Source organism: Alexandromys fortis, unplaced genomic scaffold, assembly GCF_014885135.2.
Source record: "Alexandromys fortis isolate MF-2015 unplaced genomic scaffold, M_Fortis_MF-2015_v1.1 scaffold_2_1_26212458, whole genome shotgun sequence".
NCBI lineage: Eukaryota > Metazoa > Chordata > Mammalia > Rodentia > Cricetidae > Alexandromys > Alexandromys fortis.
Window position 1 is genome coordinate 3,495,355 of NW_026067930.1, and position 17,990 is coordinate 3,513,344.

Consider the following 17,990-nt stretch of genomic DNA (forward strand, 5'->3'; position numbering starts at 1 on the left):
AATGTCTACAGCTGGAAAAAAACCTAAGGAATCATTTTGACCTGGACATATAGGAATGAATTATGAACATGAGTGTAAATGTGAGCAAAGGTGGCATGAGTTAAAAGTTATTAACACACAACACATAAACTGAATCAGTTCATCAGACATTAAGAGGATGGGGTTTCCACAGACCTGATAGCAGCCAGACTGTTACATGGTATTCAACACAGTAATGACAGGAGGCAAAGCAGCTGAGAACTGATATGCAGGAAGGAAGCAGTACAGTTTACTCAGCAACACTATTCCCTGCTTGCTGGTGAATGGAGTTGACACACAGTGTGGTAGCCGTGTAGCTGCAGTGGAAGAGAAACCTCTGATTTGGTAGACAGTAGCTTAATTTTTTATAATAAAGGTAGATTTTACATATTTGCAGAACTTAATAAAAGATAATAAATTAGATGACTTTGATTATAGAAGTTACGTGATTTCATATAGAAATTTTGTGGTTGCAAAAAAGATATGCTGTGTCAAGTTCTAATATTTTTCTGGTATAAATCCTGCATTCTAGGAAAGTTTTCCAGTGGTCTTTCCTTTGTATAGTAAATGCTTAAGAGGAAGAAGAGACTTTTCTTATGAACAAAAATCAAGGAAACAGCTGATAAATGTAGAACTCTTATTTTTAAAAGATATATTATTATTTGTGCATGAGTGCATGTGCTCACATGATGTGTGTCTTAGCACATGTCACACAACACCTGCGTGGAGAACAGAGAACTTTGTGAAGTCGGTTCTCTCTCCTTTTGCTTTACTTAGGTTCCAGGAACCAAACAAAGCTGCCAGTCTTGCAATGCTAGCACCTTTACCTGCTGAGCCATTTCCCTAGCCCCTGGGAGCCCTTTTATTCCTGTGTTTGTTGCTTTCTAAAACTTCTAAAATATGTTTATATTTTTTTTAAAGTCCTTAAAATTTTTATTTCAGTTTTATTTAAATCTGTTAATAATAGCAATGTATACATGTACTTCTTAACTTTATTATATGCTGTAAATTTCAAAAGGTTCAAATGCTGCCATGTTTTAAATTAGTATTTTTTTTACATTCGTGTGTGTGTGTGTGTATACATACATACCTGTGAGCACATGCATACCCCAGTGCACTTGTGTCGATCAGAGAACAACTTGTAAGAATCCATTCTGGCCTTCTACCATGGGGCTCCCAGGGAGCAAACTCGGAGTGGCAAGAGCCTTTACCTACTGAGCTATCTCCCTGGCCCTCAATTTAGGTTTTAAAGAGCAAAATTCAGTTCTAGTTGCATGGTTCTTTATAACTTTTGAGCAGTTCTTTACAGTCTAGCATTTAAGCAGAAAACTTATATAGCCTTTACGTTACATATTACATAGTACTATAGAGCTCTGTGTCACCTTCGTGAGCAGCTTTCTTGAAGCACTTCTGTGGTCTTCCTTTCTTTTTTCCTTTAATATTTTGGATTGATTAATTAATTAATTTACTTTTTTGTGATGCTGAAGATAAGCTCCAATTAATAAAACAAGCCAAGCGGTGGTGGCACACACATTTAATCCCAGCACTTGGGAGGCAGAGGCAGTTGGATTTCTGTGAGTTTGAGGCCAGCCTGGTCTACAAGAGCTAGTTCAATGACAGACTTTAAAACTACAGAGAAACCCTGTCTCCAAAAACCAAACAACAACCAAAAAACCCAAACCATTTGTCTAGAACTTAATCTCTCAGGAATGGTGCTGGCCCTTTCTAATCTGAGGCCGATGCTGATGCCTGATTGACAAGGACAGGTGTTTTGGTCCTGGGAAGAACAGTGCTTACACTTTGCTCTTTTGCAGGTTGGCCAACAGCGAAAAACAAGGCATGAGGACACATGCAGTCTCTGTGTCAGGTAAGAATCTTCAGATAGATCTGACTTCGACACAAGCTGCAGGGGGAATGGTGCAGATGACACTCTGTGTTCAGTTCATCTGCTTTGAGCATAAAGCACCTGTGTGGTTTTAGTATCATGAAGTAGACTTTATTGTAGATGCTGCATGGGACCCTACTATGTTACTCGCCAGGGTATTTAGGGCTTCAGATTGTTTCAGTGCCATGTTCTGTTTATAGTGAAAACCTTAACTTTTGAAATTGTCATTATAATTTATCTTTAGAGTTCAGCAGGGTTTAACAGAATATACTTTGTGTTGTATGTTTGAAGTTCAAAATTTGTGATTTTTAAATGGTTTTCGTCTTTCACAGTTAACATAATGATTATTTAATACAGTCAAGGTACTATATAAGGGTTATCTTAACTATTTGTTGGTGTGATGATCATTTTGTTATGTTTTTAAAGAGTTTTGCCCCTTTCCCTTATCTAAAAAATGTGAACGATAGAAGAATTTTAGGGAGGGGCAGAAAAGGACACCTTTCAAGGGCCCTAACTGTGTATCTTAACACACACACACATGTATGTATATACACACACATATGTATATATACATACACATATACACACCCGACTGTCATACATGCATATAATGTCCACATGTGTATGTTACTACATATCATCTATTCTCAGCTATGCCTGTGAACATAAAGGGAAGAGTATAGTTCTAAGATAATACTTCCTGGTATATTAAGTATATACAAGATATGAGACTCAATTTTTGTTTGTTTTGGTTCAGTTTTTCTTGAAGTTTAGTTTTGTATTTTACCCAGTTTCTGAATCCTCTTTTGGATTCATACAATGTATGAATGTATCTGTTTATTTTCTTCCTTGTCCATAAACATCCCACAAATCCTTACTCCACAGGTGTTTGCATTTATGATACACTCTAGGCAGAGTTACTCTGTTAGTACACAGTACTGTCATGCTTTGATTGCCTAGAGCCAACAGCTACTTCCTATCAGAGTACAAAGAAACTCTTGGTTCTGAATGTGGTCTCACTGGACAGTGTCATGTTCTCCAGGACATGTTAGTCATTCAAGAGTGTAAACTATGACGTGGGGAGAAATCCAGACTTACAGAAGGGTTACTGGATGTCATCAGACCCTTTATACAGTTCTTGTTCAGCTTGTGATGGATTCCTCAGGGCCTCACAGTTTTTAATGGGGTGGAATGGGAAAGCTTTTCATTCCATAGTAAGGAGTCCAGAGGAAAGAAGCAACCCCTAAACTAAGCCTCTGAGGCTGAGTCTTGATTGTGGGCTGTAGGATAGGTGTATGAGATTTGAGTACCACTTAACTACTTGGGCACTGAAATGTGTATGGCAAGGCAGCTACATGTGAAGCTCAGGTACTGATGACTGTGTTTGCCACAGTCCCCACAGTTGCCTAGACACAGGAGTGAGTTCAGACTTCAACTTGGGCTAGAAAATATCTGCTGTTTACCTTTGGGTGTGATATAGGTCCTACTGCTCTTATATCCTCATTCTTTGGGTTAGAGCCTCAGTTTCCTTCAACAGCTGGTCAGCATCATAGGTCTGCATTTTACTTCCCAGCCAGCCCCTCTTTTTTTGACACCCCCCCCCCCCCCCCCCCCCCGACTGAAAAAGTTGGCCTTTTTTTGTTGTTTTTTTTTTTTTTTTAAACCAAATCTTACTTTGTAACTCAGGCTATACTGAAGTTCTTGATGTTTTTACTGAGTCCCCTAAATGCTAGGATTATTGGTGTGTGTTGCCATCCCTGAGTGGCTGTATTTTAATGAGTGCTATTGTGTTCTCCTTTGCTTTCTATTCTGTTCTTTTCTGTGAGTTAACTCATGAACAGACTGCTGAGGTCATCTCCCTTAATGTAGAGATGAGGGGACTTAAAGCCCAAGAGGTTACAAATTGTGCTGAAGTTGTACAATGAGCAAAAATAGAGTCACTATGCAAACTTGGGTATCTGCCTCAATCTTTATTTTAATTTCTTAGGATTTTGCCTTTATTTTATTCTCCTGGGGTGTCTAAGGAGAAGTTGTGTTCCCTTCTGGGAGTTACTTCTTTTTTTTTTTGGGGGGGGGGGAGTTACTTCTTTCAGAAAAAAAATTATCAGTAAAAATTTTGTGCCTACCAGATGACACTCAGACCCTATCAGACTCTGTCTAGCTCAGCTGTTCATGCCATCCTTTGGTCTCAGCCTGCTTTTCCACTCCCCACTTTTTCCCCAGCCATGTTGCTTCTTAGTCACGTTATGCTACTAGGAATTGTGGTCACTCTTCTGTCTAATTTGCCCCATTATCTTGTCCTGTCCTTCCTTACACAACAATCTTTCCATCTCTGGAAGCTGACAGGCAGTACTTTGGTGACCATCCCTACATAGTTCCCAGATAGAGACAGTAACCAGAGACAGAGTTGGTATTTTTAACCCTGTTGATCATACCATCTACTGCTTGCTCCTAGGCAAAAATTCAGGTTTGTAAATCCTGTGTCATAGAGTGTAAAGCTGTACCCACCTAGCCTGGAACCTGTGCACAGACTCCCTGGGAATGTTTTTGTTAATGTGATTCCTAGCTGACAGTGCTGTGGTATAACCTGATCCCAAGGTTATTTCTTGACTTTTCTGTTTGTTTTCCATTCTACACTAAAATCCTATTGTTACTAGCCTTTGACCTTCCATATCTGCTGGCACAGTGATCTTGCTTTGCGTAGGCCAGTGGAGTGGGTTGTGGTCTGTGTGTTCACTTTTCTTTTACACCCTCCCTACTTAACCCACTTAACTATTAGGGGCTGAATGCATTTAACAAATGCTTGCTGTGTGAGGTGCCCTAGGTTGAATGTTCTCCAGGATATATAAAAATGAGATTGACAGAGTTTTATAAAGATACTTACTAGAACAATAGATTTCTCTAGGCATCTTATTTTTTAGAAAAAGTAAACATAGTTTTAAAAAATACTAATCATTTGTTTGTATGCCTTTTGTAAGCTGTCAGGTAGAACATCAGCCCTGTCTATAAGATCAGTGACCCAGGCTATTCTCAGGGATTTATGAGTGTACCCCGAGTGTGTGTGATCCTTGGACCTGGGTTGCTGCTAGAACCATGCTAGTGTGAGGACATTTCCCAGATCATAGAGTAAAGCTAATTTCAAGTGTTTTGAGTGTTTGATGGATTGTTGTTTGTTTTTTGAATATCCTAGGAAAAAGTAGGCCCTTGATTGAGCCTCCAAACTCGAGTGTGAGTAGAATCCATGATGATTGCCATTCTGTTACTTTGTGGCCCTTGCTTGATATTTGGACCATGCAAAATCAGACCACAGATTATAATTTTTTCTCTTACATATCTCTATGAAGTCACTGCAGTGGTCTTTTTTATCTGGCAGAGGTATTTTTTAATTTCTTTCTATTGAGCCTTCTTTACTACTTTATAATGACTTTTAAGTATTATTGCACATGTAAAATTTGTAATAGATTATTATTTCATTATACATAATTGTATTTACATAGGATTACTTTTAGTAATTGAGTTAGTGATTGAAACTTGTTCTAACTACCAAGAAAACATTTAGCAAAATAAATGTTTGTATAAGCTTGTTTCATTTCAAATCCTAGAATATCTCAAATGTTTCTGATCTATATAGATCTGAGAAGTGCCAGACTGGGAATCTATAATCATCTTTGCATCTCTCTCACTATTGACACTTACATATTGGGTCTATTATTCATTGCTTGCTGTGCTGCTGCTGAGCAAATACAAGTATGTATTTACATGCTAGGGGAATTTAAGCGCTTGGTCAGGTTCATGTAGTAATGAGTAATAGAGTCTGTTGGAAGCCCAAGAACTCTTTCTCTTTTCATTAGACACCATTGATCTTTGGAGAATCTTTATGTGTGCAGGGGAGTAATATTTTAGCATGTGATTCTACTGTAGAAAATTTCTCCATTTAGCAGGAATAATAAAGTACTGACTTTTCAAATTCAAAAGTCTGCCCTTTGTTCAGTTTGAAAGATCTACTTATGCCTAACTTTACCATGTAGTTTTTATTGTGACAGTGCCATGCTTTCCAAAGTTGTCTATTCTGCTACCAAATGATGCTCCCCCTGTACTTTGAGATGGGATCTCATTCAGAAACCTAAGCTGTATAGAATTTACCATATAGCCCAGCCTGACTTGAAACTCACTGTTATCCTCCTGCCTAAACTTCCCAAGGGTTACAGGCGTGCACCACCATGGCTCTGATGCTTAATTTAAACTCTCTCTATCTAGAATTTAAAGGGTAGGATGGAGAGCCCTTCCCTAACTTTATAGAGTATTGCTAATTAGTACGTAAGTTCATTTGGGCCAGGCCTGGTGGTGCACACCTTTAATCTAGTACTTTGGGGGCAAGGGAAGGTGGATCTCTTGAGTTTGAGGCAAGCCTCAAGCAGAAATAAGTTCCAGGATAGCCAGAGCTACACAGAAAAACTCCATCTTGAAAAAAAAAAGGAAGCAAACAAACAAACAAAAAACACGACAAAAAGAAAAAGTTTATTTGGAAGTCCGATGTGTGGCATACATCTACAGTCCCAGTTTCTCAGGGGGTTGAGGCAGGAGGATTACAAGTTTGAGGCCAGCCTCCAAGAAGCTTAAATGAGGCTGTGTGTGTGTGTGTGTTTGTTTGAGCTGGATGTGTAACTTAGTAGAACACTTACCTGGCGTGTGCAAGGCCTTAGTTTTAATACCTGGTGTTGCCAGAGAAAAGTTCATTGTTGTAAATTTTGTGCTTTATGATGCATTATTGGTGATACATGCAGAGTAATAAGCATTCACTATTATTACAGGTATAATCTGAGAACCTGGAAAACTAGGAATTATTCTATTCATGGTGGTCACAATAAAATATTCTGACCTGGCAGGTTAATTTAGGAGGAACTCTGTAATCTATTGAAGCTTCTGTGTCTCTGACATTGAGAACTGCTCTGGCTGGTGATAAGGGCAAAACTGATAAGAGTAGCCCACCCATGTTGCTTCATGTTCATTCCACCATCTTGATGTCATTAGAGTTCGGCTTGCTTCTAATAATGACTTAGGGTGGCTCTTAATCACATTGCTTTTCTCTGTAGTTCCTGAAGGCTCTCAAGCACTCAGAGGTTATAGAAGCAAAGAAATACCAACATCTTAGAAATAGTATCCTGGGTGAGGGGCAGAGATGAGGACTGCTCATGCGTCACCTGGCATTGAACTCCATGATTTCGTATGTGGGAGGTGGTACAGAGGGTCTGGTAGGCATGCATTGGATGGCCTGAGCCACTTTTCCTTTCAAAACGCTAAGCAATGAGTACTTCAGTTTTTACAAGTAGTCCTTGCAGATCTGCCTCTTCAGCCTTGTGAAGTTTGTTTCTTGTCTTCCCCAACAGCTTTCATACCAGGAAAAATATGAATTACTATACCAGAGTATTTTAAACAAAAATGCATTTCTGTTTCTACAAAAGTGTGTGTTTTAGAGTAGGCAGTGCTTACGTGTTCTTGATTCACAAACCTTAACCTCCTGACTAAACCATTGCAAACAGTAATTAACAAACTTTAATATAGATTGCAAGCATCATTTCACTGTCAAACAAATACTGCTAACCTGGAAAAATAGGAAAAACCTCAAAGGAGTCTTACCTGAGAGCTTCTCAGTTGATAGTGCAGTTAGTAACTGCATAGAATTATGGGTTAAATTCAGACTTTGTGTTTCAAGATAAGCCATAGCAGTAGCTAGATACTATCAAATTCCAATAGTATGTTTTGTCTTTAAGGAACTTCTTTAAATATTTTATCATGCTATGTTTCAAGTATATACAAAGAGAGAAGACAGAATTGTGAAATGATTTCCCACATACTCATCACTCACATTCAGCAGCCAAAAGCTTATAGTCAGTATTATTTCACCTTTGCCTCTGTCTCTTTTCTTTTTTTTTTTAAAGATTTATTTATTTATTATGTATATAACATTCTGCCTCCATGTATGCCCACACGCCAGAAGAGGGCACCAGATCTCATTACAGATGGTTGTGAGCCACCCTGTGGTTGCTGGGAATTGAACTCACAACCTCTGGAAGAGCAGCCAATGCACTTAACCACTGAACCATCTCTCCAGCCCCTGCCTTCATCTCTTACATATGCCTGTAATCCTGTTATTATTCCAAAGCAAATGGTTTTCAAGCTCATTTCCCTCTCAATATAAAAACATTATCAGGACCCAGTGTGTGTAAATCCCTTATCACCCATCTTTCTGCTTGGTTTTTATCCAGTCAAAAATGAAACAATACATTCTTGTTCAGTTTTCTTCCCTGACTCTTCTGTTGGTCAGCCAGGCCCTCCTGTTGTTTGTTTGTAATGTTCTAGTTTTAATTCTATTATTGTAATAAAACGCTGACTAAAAGCAGTTTAGGGAAAGAAAGGGTTTATGTGGCTTATACTTCTATGTTATAGCCCAATACTGAGGGAAGTTAGGGCAGGAGCTCAAGCAGAAACCATGTAGGATGCTGGCTTGGTCATGTTCATGTTCACCTTACTACCTAGCAAGTTATAGGTTACTGGTGCTACATATGCAACCCTGTCACCAAAAATAAATAAATAAATAAATAAATAAATAAATAAATAAATAAATGGAAATTGACTGGTGGATTGGGGCCTAGCCTGTCTCAAACATGTCCTTTGTAATGTTCTCTGTGCATGGCTCACCTGGTATTGGAAGATGTTGGCATGCATACCTTGGCCACAAAGGGACAGCATGTAAATTTTATTGCCACTCCTTCCTTTATTTGGGTGGAATACTTTACTTTACAAACTTAGGGAGTTTTCCTACTTGAGAGACAGGAAAACAGCTTTTAATATGTGTGCCAGTTTGATTTGTTGTTTGTTTTTAGAGACAGGTATCACTTTGTAGTTCTGGCTGTGCTGTTGCTCACTAAGTAAAGCAGGCTGACCTTGAACTCACAAATACCCTCCTGACTTAGTCTCCAGAGTGCTGGAAGCACGCACCCTTACTGTGATGGATGGTTTTGTCAACTTGATATAATGTAGAATCACCTGGAAAGAAAGTCTTAAAGAAGCATTATCTGTGTCATGCTGGCCTGTGGCATTTCTGTGAAAAACTATCTGAATTATGTTCATTGAAGTAGGAAGGCATGTCTTTTGTAGGCAGCAACATTTCCTAGATTTGACTCTTGAATTGGATAGAAATAGAGAAAAGGAGCTAAGCAGTATGAGCATGTACAGATTCATTGTATCTTTGTTCTTGACTGTGGATATGAGTATTGCTGCAAGTAGTTCCTGCCTTGACTTCCTACAGTGATGAACTGTAACCTAGCATTGTAAGATAAAATAACCTTTTCCCCTCAATTGCCTCTTATAGGGATGTTTTATTTCATGTTTTATGTTATTTATTTGAACAACAGAAATGAAACTAAGACAGTATGATATCCCACCCAAACTCCTCCTTTCCTGAACCCCAATAGGATTCTCCTCTGAATGCCCAGTACATCTTCACTGTTAGATGCCTTACTCACTGGCCACTCTTCATGGCAAGGGCCCAGTGCTGAGTCTTTGGGCTACTTGCTGTCTTTGTACCTTTCTTGTGAGATCTTTGTCTTTTTATGACTTAATTAAGCTTGTGCCTTTCTTTCCCCCCTTTCTCCCTCACCCCTCTATTGTTTTTTTGGGTGTGTGTGTGTTTGTTTTTTGAGACAGGGTTTCTCTGTGTGACAGCCCTGGATGTTCTGTTACTAGCTCTGTTGACCAGGCTGGCCTCTAACTCACAGAGATTGACTGCCTCTGCCTTCTTGAAGTGCTGGGATTAAAGGCGTGTGCTACCACCACTACTGGGCCTTTGCTCTACTCTTAAGCCCAAATTCAGTGTGTGGCCTGCCTGCTTACCAGCTACTCTTAGGAGTTCAATGAGCACTTCATGCCTAGCACATTGGAGTTGAATCCTGGTGCCCATGCAGAATTGTGCTTGGGCCTCCACAGTTACTTAGTGGCTTCCAGCCCTCTCCCTATCCTTCCAGTTTAGTGCATTGAGGATCCTGATTGTCTCTACTTTGCATACTTCCCCTGTTTACTTCCTCATTCTCCTTGATCCCTGCTCCCTTTGTCTGCTCCCAGGAAGCCTGTAAAGTGAGATAGCTATGGCACAGTCCTTACCTCCATTCCTTACTTCCTTTATGTCACTCAGAGTAAAAGATGGAGCCTGAGCATTAGCTATCAGATCTATACTCTCTAGTGCTCACTAACTGCCATCTCCCACATCCTCAAAATCTGTCAACTTGTTCTGTCTGATTCTTTGCTCCTTGCCAGTGACCTCTTGGCCTCTGCAGAGATGTGGCCTGAATGTCTGCTCTGTACCCTGTCTGTGCCTGTTGCTATGGGCATGCCCACTTCCTATTCTCTTAGATGTCTATGCAAAATGATTGCTCTATTGAAAGTTTCAGATCTACACAAACACACCCCCATATTTCTTCTGCTGTGTTTGCCCTCATAGTGCTTGCATATATATATTGGTAGTTTGCTTATCTTTCTCCTTTATAAAGACTGAAATTCACAGCTCTATTTTGCTTAACACTCTTATATTCTACACAGTATGTCTAATTCATGGTAGATGTTCAAAGCTGGTAACAAAAATTATTATCATCTGTAAGTTAAGAAACCTTAAAACCCTGTTTTTATGAAGCAGGTTAATCTCAGTATTACTCAAGAAACACATTTTTAAAACTGCTTTTTTTAAGTCAAGGTAAAGAATATTAACATTTTAGGAATAAAGTAAGAGAGAACTGGAAATAATTAGACATGGGTAGTGGTTACAAGGCCAGGGCCTCATCCCTCAGCTCTTCACTGGAGGGAACTTTGGCTCCTCTTCAAGATGTAGAAATTGTCAGTGTGAGAGCAGTGGAGCTGGTGTCTGAACTCAGGTTGCCAGGCTACTTAGGTTTTTATATTTATTTGTTTGTTTGTTTGTTTAGATTTTTGAGACAGGGTTTCTCCGTAGCTTTTGGTTCCTGTCCTGGAACTAGCTTTTCTAGACCAGGCTGGCCTCGAACTCACAGAGATCTGCCTGCCTCTGCCTCCCGAGTGCTGGGATTAGAGGCGTGCGCCACCACCGCCTGGCTAGGTTTTTATTTTTTTTTATCATATATTCTTAGAGAATGGTTCTAAGAATTGTGAGTTGAAAACATAGGTATTATTTATTCAAATTTAGTTTGTTTCATGTTAGCTTTGTTTGTATTTTTTTATTTTTTGTTTTTCTTTTTTCTTTTTTGGATTTTTCGAGACAGGGTTTCTCCATAGCTTTTTGGTTCCTGTCCTGGAACTGGCTGTTGTAGACCAAGCTGGCCTCAAACTCACAGAGATCCACCTGCCTCTGCCTCCTGAGTGCTGGGATTAAAGGTGTGCGCCACCATCGCCCAGCTGTTTTGCTTTTTTGATAGAGGATCCTATATAGTCCTGATCCTTCTGCCTCCAGTGCCTTCACCTCCAAAGCTGTGGGATTGTAAACATGCACCACTATATTTGGCTTCAGACATCATCTTATGTAGTCAGAAAATAATTCTTAAAACCAGGATGTTAATACTGACATATGTGTCGCCTACAGTCCATACTATTTCATTGCAGTAATATCCTGTAAAACTGTTCAATTCTGACCCTCCCCTGTCCCGCCTCAGTCCATAAACCATCCAGCATCAAATGGAGCATTTTGTTGTCTAACCAGAGCCATCATGTAGGAAGTCCAGAAACTGAGAATGGCTTTTCAGACCAAGTACTAAGATGAAGTAGTCAGTAACTGTCGCTGTAATCAAGTCATAACACTTGAAAATTACTGCTACCTAGTACATTTCAGTTGATAACCAAACTGTTTTTAACCTTCATTCTCCATGGTCCCACACTTCAAATCAAGACTGTTACTGATGGCACCCTGTGCCTCTGTACACTGTCTTAAAGGCTCGATTCTGATACATATGCTCTACTGCTGTTGCTATATTGTAGCTACTCTGTGTCTTCATTGTTTTATATAGAGGGTGAGTCCCTCCAGTAAGTTTTGAGCACTTGGATGGGTAAATGAGCAGATATATGGCGGCAGCTTTGCAGCTTCTGTAGTTGATCATCCTCATTACGGGTTTATGTTAAAATACTCCAGATCATGAGTACTGACTGTAACTGCTCATAAAGCTGTTACAGTTTTCTAAGATTTCTTTTGTTATGGATAGATGTTAAATGTTAACAAACATACAGTTTGTTCTTTATCCTTAAATTATTTGTCTTTGTTTTTTGTTACTGTTCCCCCCCCCCCTTTTACTTTGTTTTACCTATGTTATTTGTTACCTGACTAGCCTGGAAGAGCTCCTAGCTGTAGATCATTTGTTCTTTCTGCATCTATCTAGTGTTAATCTTTAGTAAAAACAAATAATTTTTTTAATCTACAAATCAATGATAGTAAGAAGTAAGGTATGCCAATGGTCTAATAAAAGCAATTTAATTTTGTATTTGTTCTTATAGATATAGCTTTAAAATTAACTGGTTGTTTTTTGTATTGAAATAATTTGTTTCTGTTTTTCTCTTTCTTCTCTTGCCTCTTTGTAAAGGAGTCAATCACTGCCAACATAAAGTTAAGAAAGCTAGGCGCTTTCTCCCTTTGGTCTTCTGTTCCCTTGAACCTCCTCCAACCGGTACTGCACTACACTGCACAGGCTTTCCTGTCAACCAAGGCACTGCACAGCACTAACTTTAGCTAGATGCTTTTAGATTGTCCCAAGCAGTTCATAGCCATACTGAGTATCTGTGTATGTGCTGTTCACTGTCCAGAAGTGATAACTTGGGGGACAGGTTTTATGTCCCATATTGACACAATTTGGGCCACTGTCTTAATAAGATGACCTTTTATTGCCCCTTTGCTGGCTTTTATTTAAATGCATGACAGGGCAAGAAGTAGCTTCCTGGTGGTGTTTCTCTTGTCTTGGTTTCCTACAGGGTTTGTCAAGACCTGTTTCTGGCCTTGTGAATTTCCTAATGTAGCATGTGGGACATGTTCCATATGAGCCCTGGGTGTCTGCATTCTGTGTTCTGAGAGGCAGATGTTCAGGAATGCAGCATAGATGAGGCACTGCCTGTGCCATTTGGAGGGTTTCTAGTAAAGCAGTGATTTTGTTGTTGTAATTATTAAAACAATATGTTTTTCAAAATGTCTGAAAAATTAGTAGTTTTGTGTGAATTCAAATGGGAGGCTGAATTGTCATCAGATCCTTGAGAACTACACTTGGCCCTTCATAGTAGTGTGGGCATGGCCTGCATCTATCACGGAAACTTAAATCCACTACCCTACCTCCTGGTGGCCCTTTTACTTACATGGTAATAATGAGTTTCATGTCACTTGTATCTAGAAGATACAAATGGTCCTTAAGGAAAGTAGAAGCCTATTTCGCATTTAATAATGAAAGGCAATCAAATTACTTTTGCCTAATATGGTAGAAAGTAATTAAGCTTTGCTATTCTCCTGTGTAACTGTGTACAATATGTTGGCAGCTTAAAATTTGGCTTAATGGTCTTCAGCTCCAGTAAACACACTAGTACAATTTTTGTTATCTTATGAATGAACCTTGGGGTGATTTTGTTATTTTCTTAAGCTTTGATTTACTTGTCATTTTAATAGTGTGTTTCCTTCTCTTTTCTCCTACCTTCCTGTCTCTCCTACCCTCTCTTCCCTACTTCTCCTTTCTTTGCATGCCTCCTGGATCTGCAGATGAAATTAGTGGGGACGGTAATATTTATTTTCACATTCGTGTTAACTGCTGTGAGATAATCATGTGGTGCATGTATAATAACTTAATTTATGAGTGAGGTATTAAAAAGGAAAGCCAGTGATCTTTAATAGTTGTTCAACAGAGGTAATTAGGGAAGTACTAGCAATAGTAATGATTGCTGTTTTTCCACATTTGATGATATTTTAAAATTACATTTAGTGTCAGGGTTCTCATCTGCTTTGTGTTGCTCCTGCACAAAATGAGGTATATTCATTCCAGAAAATTAAGTTACATAAACTAAAATCGAGGGAAATTTGTACTTTTTGTTTTGGTTGAGTGACAGAATACCTTCAGTGGAAATTTTTACTCCTGTGTGTTTAGTGATGGAGATGCAAACCTACAGAGAGTGAGCAAACATTCTGACGATTCTGCAATTTGTAATTAACATAATTCCAGGAAAGGTGTGTTCCTTGTGGAATTTGAAGATATTGTGGAACTTCACTTCTGGGGTACTCTGTGATAGTCAGGTATCAGCTCCTGTTGCTCTGAGTGTTTCTTATGGTTCTAGACCACCTGCCAGCCCTCCTGTACCTCGTCAACCCACATAGTTCACAGATAGAGACATTGACCAGCATAAAGAGACCAGAAGTGGGCCTTGGGCTCTAAGCTAGGCTTTCTCCACTTTTCTATTCTGCTTTCTCTGCCTCCCCAGGAGAAAAGGCCCCTGTAGTCATTCGGAGGATTACTGCTAGGCACAGATGCAAATGACTATAGACAAGCAGTGATTACCACAGATGGGTACATTGCAAGCATTTACATAAGCTTTCATCACACTTCAATTTCATGGTACTGTGTTAGCCAGAGCAAGGCTATGCCCCATCTTGCAGGGAGTGGCCGAGTTGTAGTCTTGGCTGGGGTCTATAAAACACTAAGGTTCACCTGTTCTAGTACTGTCACTTGAGGTAACAATGTTTTTATGCTTTTAATCATTGAGGGAAATTTTTCAAAAGAGAACTAGCACTTACAGCATCAGAATTTTATGAAACTCAAACTAGAGTGTCCGTAATTAAAGTTCTTATAGAACACAGCCTCTCCTATTTTTTGGTATGGTACCTGTCTGCCCAAGGTATGATTTGAACAGCAAAAAACAAACAAACAAAAAAAAACTGTACTTCTTACCACAGAAGTACAGTACTAAAACATTTCTTCTTTCTTGGCTTCTTACAGACAAAGTATTCCAATTCTTAGTGTAGTCATGTAGTTGGTTAAGATTTTGAATAAAATGTCTTGTTGTGGCTTTTAGAAAAAGACCGCTTTGTACTGTTATATGGTTTCTTCAGAGTTTATGACATGTCTGTTAACTTGGCAGAATAAGACCCTAAGGTTGATTAGTCTTCCCAAATTACCTAATTGAGCCAGGTTGTGGTGGTATTTGTACATAGGATTAATGGCTCAGCATAGATACACACAGGCACATACACACATGTATAAGCCACCTCCCAAGGCCCAGGGGCATCAGGAAAGCCAGTCAAGAGAACAGTTCTTGAAGTTTTGGGTACCTGCCTGCTACAGCAGACATTCCTGCTGGGGATTAGAAAGAGATAGGACCAGAGCTGTATGTCCTGCCACTCACCAGGAATCAGGATTTAGTTCTCTAGACCCAAGGACAGTATTCATGCTGCACCACTGCATCCCTTGTAAACACCAGGCAAGCCCAGTCATGCAGCTCCAGGGGTGTGTGTGCCAGGGTATGAGCCTATGGTGCCACTGGTGAATATTGTCAGTTTCAGTAGTGGCTTTGTCTCCTTTTCCTGGGCTGTCACATGAGAACTTGTCTCTCATTTTCTTTTCTATTTATTTATTTGTTTGTTTGTTTGTTTGTTTATTTATTATGTATACAATATTCTGTCTGTGTGTGTGCCTGAAGGCCAGAAGAGGACACCAGACCTCATTACAGATGGTTGTGAGCCACCATGTGGTTGCTGGGAATTGAACTCAGGACCTTTGGAAGAGCAGGCAATGCTCTTAACCTCTCAGCCATCTCTCCAGCCCCTTGTCTCTCATTTTCTGAACTGTGATCTTCTTATTCATATTGTGACACTGAAACATACAAATTATAATAATATTCTCAAATTTAGAAGTTCTTGTTTTTATAATACTTATTTTTTTATTTATTTTTCAGATTTATCTTATTTTATCTTATTTTTGAGATAGGTTCTTGTCCAGCCCATGCTGGTGTCCAACTTGCTCTGTAACCACGGATAAAATTAGCATTGAACATCTAATCCTTATGCCTTCATCTTCTAAATGCTGGAGTTACACATGTGTGCCACCCTGCCCAGTTTCATATGGTGATGGGGACTAAACTTGGGGCCTTATGTATGCTTGGTATACCAACTGAGCTACGTCCCCAGCCTTCTTTTTATTTATTTATTTGAGTCTTGCTGTGTTGCTCGTGTTGGCCTTGAACTTCTGGATTCAAATTATTGTCCCACCTCAGCCTCATGCACAGCTGAGATGACAAGTATATATACCTGACTTTTGAACCTTGAACTTACAGGCTGATGATCCCAAAATTGTCTACAAGTTCACAGGTCTGATGAACTTGAGTGTCCCTGGAGCGAAATTGTGCCCCAAAATATGTATTTTAATAGCCTTAAAGCACAGGATTTTCTGATCTCACAAGTATAAGTCCAAATACTTTTTTGTTGTTTTTGTGTTTTTGAAATAAGGTCTCTTTTATGCAGCTCTGACTATCTTCAAACTCACTTTTTGTAGACCAAGCTGGCCTTGAATCACAGAGGATCCACCTGCCTCTTCTTCCCAAATTTTGGAATTAGAGGTGTGTGCCACCATACCTGATTCCAAACCCTTTGAAAGGTCAACATCTTAGAGCCAAAGCTTTGTGTCACAGAGCCATGTTGAGACCCACCCACCTCCTGAGTTTGTGTGTGAGAACAAGGATCTGATGAGAACTCATAGCATTCAGCATTTGTCAGCCTTTCCCAATCAACTTACATGGAAAATATGGATCCAGCTTCCTTTTTTCCCTCCTTTTCTTTTCTTATTTTGGTGCTCAGATCTCCAAATCTTTCTTTTTTTTGTCTTTACTCAGTTTTTCCTGTAATGCCGTTTTTGAGGGGCATTTTCACGCTGGCCTCCACAGCTGCCCAGGGATCTTGAACATGTAAATCACCTGCATTACCAGTTACACTGTCCCACACTCCCTAAAGATACAGACTTTCCCTGGTTTCTACTTCTTCCACAGTATTCTCTGTATGAATCAATCCATAAAGCAATACACAACTCTCATAAGTCCTCAGATTTTGTGTAGAACTCAAATAACATTTTAGGAAATACACAAATCCTTTCTGTTTTGATGGTTTTGAGATGAGGTCTCACTCAAACTCTTGAATGATCCTACTGCCTTTACCTTCCAAGTGAGCCACACACCAGGCATATACAGGCTCTTGTGGTTTTGTTGTTTAACTGAAATGTAGGCAATGTTATTTTCCCAAATCCATATTGATACTAGCCTGCTTTTTAAAAGCCATTTCCATTTCTTGCCTTCTGAATTGTTTCAAGGTTAGTATCTCCTGGGGGTTTTATGAGCTTGTCTTGGAAGCACTTGAGTTGAATGAGGACTGACTGAAAGGTTCTGCGGACAAGAACTCTTTATCTTCAGGTCCTTAGATAGCCCTCGTGAACAACAGCATCAGAAGTGCCTGCCTTTTCTCAATGCCTGTTACCATCGTCTCCTCCTTTCATCATAACCCCATAGGTGCACATGAAGGCATGGCTGTGGCATAGGCAGGTAAACTGATAGATACAGAATGCTCTGCTGCATGCTCTCTGTGCTTCCCTGAATAAGTTTCTCAGGTCCTGAGTGTGTACTGTCTCACTGTGTTGCTACCATGCAGTCATCCTTATTGCTTAGCACATAGCTCCTGAGCACCTGCTTTGTGCCAGGCACTGTGCTAGATGCTGAGGCACCGAGGAGAAAAGGACACATGTATAGTAAAGCCCTGCTCTAGATAGGCGGGCAGATAAGTGTTGAGGAAGCCAACTAAGGAGGTAGTTAAAGGATGACATTAGGGAATTAAAAACAAGGAATAGGATTAATTAATTTGAGGAAAATTTTGAAGCAAGGGATGGTAGCAGAAACCAAAACTGACTGTGAGCCTATGTGAGCTTTAGGACATAGTAATGCTCAGGTGAGGTCGTTGTTGTTGGTGACATCTTTCATTCAAACAGTAGACTCCAGTTTACCTGAGAGGATTGACTTTGGAATGAGTGTGCTGTGATCTTCTGCTACCTGAGAAGTTGTGCTGCAGTGACCT

At 39.6% G+C, this 17,990-nt stretch overlaps 1 protein-coding gene across 4 annotated transcripts in view; it reads left to right on the top strand.

Moving 5' to 3' along the window:
- The window catches only part of Ptk2 (protein tyrosine kinase 2), a 194,201-nt gene that overhangs the window by 104,824 nt on the left and 71,387 nt on the right, over positions 1 to 17,990 (top strand). For all 4 annotated transcript variants that reach the window (XM_050144978.1, XM_050144974.1, XM_050144975.1 and 1 more), the window contains one exon: positions 1,833 to 1,885. In XM_050144978.1, the coding sequence (XP_050000935.1) occupies positions 1,833 to 1,885 (53 nt within the window). The remainder of the gene's footprint in view (positions 1 to 1,832; positions 1,886 to 17,990) is intronic.